This window comes from Rhinopithecus bieti, unplaced genomic scaffold (genome assembly GCF_001698545.2).
Source record: "Rhinopithecus bieti isolate Rb0 unplaced genomic scaffold, ASM169854v2 scaffold_11933, whole genome shotgun sequence".
In the NCBI taxonomy this organism is placed as follows: domain Eukaryota; kingdom Metazoa; phylum Chordata; class Mammalia; order Primates; family Cercopithecidae; genus Rhinopithecus; species Rhinopithecus bieti.
Window position 1 is genome coordinate 565,758 of NW_016806995.1, and position 4,294 is coordinate 570,051.

The following is a 4,294-nucleotide window of genomic DNA, read 5'->3' on the forward strand; positions in this document are numbered from 1 at the left end:
CGCGGGGCGGCGTGGACGCCCGCGGCGCCGGCTGGGGCATCACCGCGGGCCTCGACCCCGAAATGGCGCTGCTAGCCGAACACCTGCTGAAACCGCTGCCCGCGGACAAGCAGATCGAGACCGGGCCCTTCCTCGAGGCGGTGTCCCACCTGCCGCCCTTCTTCGGTGAGCCGGAATGGAGGGGGGAGGCGGCCCGCAGTCCCACACGCACCCGAATCCTTCCCCTTAGCATCCCCTAAACATCTCTGCCCTAGACATCCCCAAGTCCTGTTTCCCCAGGCACCCAAGATCCTCTTTACCTCCACTCACCCTAAAGTCTCCCTTTCCCGGACCACTCCCAAGTCCTCTCCCCTCTAAACATGTCACATCCTCCCTGTCCTCTCCAAATCCTCCCTCTCCCTAGACACCTCACAGTCCTCCATATCCCCCAAATGCCCCCTGATCATCCGTCCCCCCAACACCCCTTACTCTTCCATCTCCCCTAGGCGTTCTCTAATCCACCATCTCCCCCAAAGACTCCTGCCCCTTCTTCCCCAAAGTGCTTCCTTCATCCCTGGCGCTTTCTGATGACTCTCAACTCCCTCACCTTACAATGAATCCCCCCATTTCATAAGCCTTCTCTTTAAACGCTTCCAGCCTCTCCTTCATGGGACCTAAGAACCCTTCCTTCTTCCCGCAGAATTCCCTCATTCCAGATCAAAGACTCCCGTCTCCCCCTCCAAGGGTAGGAAGCCTGGTGAGGCGGGGACAGGAAGGGTGTTTTGAAGGTGGAGTTGCAAAACTCCAGGGCCTCTTTCTAGGGGAAACCACCTTAAGTTTTTCCTCCTTTTAGGACGGGGGTGAGGGTTGTGGGGGGAGCTGTTTTGTGAGGTGACATCAGACATACAGAGCTTGGCACCAATTGCTCCCTCAGTTTAGGCTCTACAAGAGGAAGCCCCTCCCCTGTATGTCGTGCTGAAGTTCCTGGACGCATTGGGAAGGCGGTCCACTTTCAGATCCTCTTCTCCCACTCCCTCAGCCTAGCCCAGCCCAGCCGAGGCCCGGGATGGAAAATGGGAACCAGAAAACAGCACCACTGCCCCTGCCCTTTGCCTTTTGCGTCCCAGGTAAAGGGTGCAACCTGAACCTCTATTCTCCTCCTTCATGTGGGCTCTGTCCTGGCCTGCCGGTTCACTTGGTGGCCTTGCAGGAAGATACCAGCCCCCAGGGCAAAGTCCAGCTGAAACTCATAGACCTTAAGGCAGTCTGACTTAGTGGGCAATGAAGCTTGTTGGGGGTGGTAGTTCCCACAGTGTGTTGAGCTCTGGGATGGTTGTGGTTACCTGGAGTCTATAGTTCCCCTCCTTCACCTCTTGAGCCCCAGTGTCCCCAGCTGTGAAACGGGGATGCTAATCTCCTAGGCCAGCTGTGAGGAGTAGATGAGATGGTGTGTGTAAAGCACCGAGGCCATAAGTGCCAAATAGGTCTTTGCTGTAGGGGGTGTGGTTATGAGTTCCTGAATCCAGTTTTGGTTCCTTGCTAGAGTGATTAATCAGTGTTTAAGGGAGTGCAAATTGTCTGGTGTGTATGATTCCAGACCTGGGTAAGCAATCTGAGATCAAGGGCTTGGTCTTTTACATCCACTCTGTGTCCCCGGTGCCCAGAACAGTGCCCGGTACATAGCAGACACTCAGTCAATACTGCTGAATGCACAAAACTTTCTTATTATCAGTGTTACAGTCTTGAGATAATACTGACTGTCCAGGCAGGGACTTGGGAGCGAGCCGGCCCTAGCATTGAAAAGTTGTTTAATTTTGTGACTGAGTTGTTGTTGTTGTTTTTTGCTTGCTTGTTTCCTCTTTGGTTCCAGGAATAGTTACAAGTCAGAGCCAGCTTGCCCCGGACAGGGATTCAGAATCCATTTAAGTCAGTGATTCTCAACTGAGGGCAGTTTTGCCCCTCAGGGGACATCTGACAATGCCTGGAGGCATTTTTGTCACAACTGTGTTGGGGGATGGGACGCGGGGTGTCTTGTGGGTAGAGGCCAGGGAGCTGCTCAGCATCCTACAGTGCACAGGACAGTCCTGCCACAACAAAGAATGATCTAGCCCCAAACATCAGCAGTGTCAAAGGTGGAGAAACCCTAGGTTAAACTCTGTGGCTTTTTCTTCCCTTATTTTCAGCGAGGTTGCACATCCATTCTGTATTGGGGGTATCATCATTTGATGAAATTATCTGGCTGGTTTTGGAGGAAAGAGGGAAGTGGCAAGCCAGAGCCAGCAGTCATCTGGTGCCAGGGCTAAAGAGCGTCTCCTCCTCCCTTTCCTTGGTCTCAAAGGACCCTTGTCTTTGTTGCAATCCCTGTGCTGTGGATGTCACATCTATTGACAGAAGTACCATTTACACAGAAGCCTCAGTGGGGTTGGTCCACAATGGGTTAACCACCACAGGGCCCTCTGCCCACCAGAGCTATTTACTGTTCACCAGAGAGGCTAATTCTTAGGACTCTAAAAAAAAAAAAGTGATAATTCATTTGAGCCATTATTCTCTTCTGTGGGGGGAGTAGAATTGCTCCTGAGGGTTGAAGACTTAAGCTTTAGGAGGATTCTTCCACGAGTGACTTTTCTCTGGGACATCTGATCGAGATCATTTGTCGGCTGTGATGCAGGGGCTTTTTTTAGATCTTGGGAGCATCTGGTCACCTGGATGATCTGGGTGGTGTGTGTGTCTCTTGAATGGAGCTGCTCTGGGGTGAGGGACACGAGGAGTCTGAAATACCTTGCAGTGACAGTTTCCTCCAAGTCAGGGATTTTTCACCATGGCACTGCCAACATTGGGACCAGATCATTCTTTGTGGTGGTGGGGCTGTCCTGTGCATTGTAAGATGTTTAGCAGCATCCCTGGCCTCTAGCTACCAGATGCCAGTAACACCCCCTCCCCCAAAAATATCCCCAGGGAGGCAAAATCACCTCTGAGAACCATAGCTCTAGATATAAATATGACTAAGAGCCAAAAGCTGTGTTTAAAAAAAGTATTTAATTCTTCAAGGAAGATCTGTCGATTGGAGGAAAACTGAGCAAATACAAATGATACATAAAAATCTCCCTGTCACTCACTGAGCACTTACTATGTGCTAAGTACTCTTTGTAGATTAGTTCACTTAATTGTCTGACAACATTTGAGGTGGAGTTTTAAAGAAAGAATCTCTGCTGGGATTTCAGAATATTTTCCTTCTACATTTACATCCATCTTTTTTTTTTTTTTTTTTTTTTGAGACTGAGTCTCACTCTGTCGCCCAGGCTGGAGTGCAGTGGCGTGATCTTGGCTCACTGCAAGCTCCACCTCCCGGGTTCACGCCATTCTCCTGCCTCAGCCTCCCGAGTAGCTGGGACTACAGGCGCCTGCCACCACGCCCAGTTAATTTTTTTGTGTTTTTAGTAGAGACGGGGTTTCACTGTGTTAGCCAGGATGATCTGGATCTTGTGACCTCGTGATCCGCCCGCCTTGGCCTACTAAAGTGCTGGGATTACAGGCATGAGCCACCGCACCCGACCCTTTACATCCATTTTTTTGGGGAAAAAAAAGTATGGGCTGGTACGGTGGCTCACGCCTGTAATCCCAGCACTTTGGGAGGCTGAGGTGGGCGAATCTCTTGAGGTCAGGAGTTTGAGACCGGCTTGGGCAACATGGTGAAACCCTCTCTCTACCAGAAGTACAGAAAATTAGCCGGGTGTTGAGGTGCATACCTGTAGTTCCAGCTATGTGGGAGGCTGAGGTGGGAAGATCACTTGAGCTTGGGATGCCGAAGTTGCAGTGAGCTGAGATTGTGCCACTACACTCCAGCATGGGTGGCAGAGCAAGACCCTGTCTCAAAAAAAAAAAAAAAAAAAAAAAAACTACATAAAGCCTAATTATCACTTATTACTGGTTGACAGAGTGAGACCCTGTCTCAAATAAATAAACAAACAAATAAACAAATAAATAAAATAAACAAACAAGTATAATCTGCTTTTTTCTGCCCAACAATATAGCATGACCATCTTTTTATGTCAATCCTCTGTCTTTCCTTTTCTTTCCTCCTTTTCCTTCCTTCCTCTTCCTTTCCTTTCTTTCCTTCTTTCTTTTCTTCCTTTCTTTCTTCCCTCCTTTCTTTCCTTCCTTCCTTCCTTTCTTTTCTCCCTCCCTCCCTTCCTTCCTTCCTTCCTTTCTTTTCTCCCTCCCTTCCTTCCTTCCTTCCTTCCTTCCTTCCTTCCTTCCTTCCTTCCTTCCTTCCTTCCTTTCTTCCTTCCTTCCTTTTCTCCCTCCCTCCCTCCCT

At 49.8% G+C, this 4,294-nt stretch overlaps 1 protein-coding gene across 1 annotated transcript in view; it reads left to right on the forward strand.

The window, feature by feature from the left end:
- The first annotated feature begins 6 nt into the window (after nt 1-6).
- Nucleotides 7-4,294, forward strand: part of GLTP (glycolipid transfer protein) — a 34,290-nt gene continuing 30,002 nt past the window's right edge. The window contains exon 1 of the mRNA XM_017879691.1: nt 7-165. Coding sequence (XP_017735180.1) covers nt 63-165 — 103 coding nt within the window. The 5' untranslated portion in view covers nt 7-62. The remainder of the gene's footprint in view (nt 166-4,294) is intronic.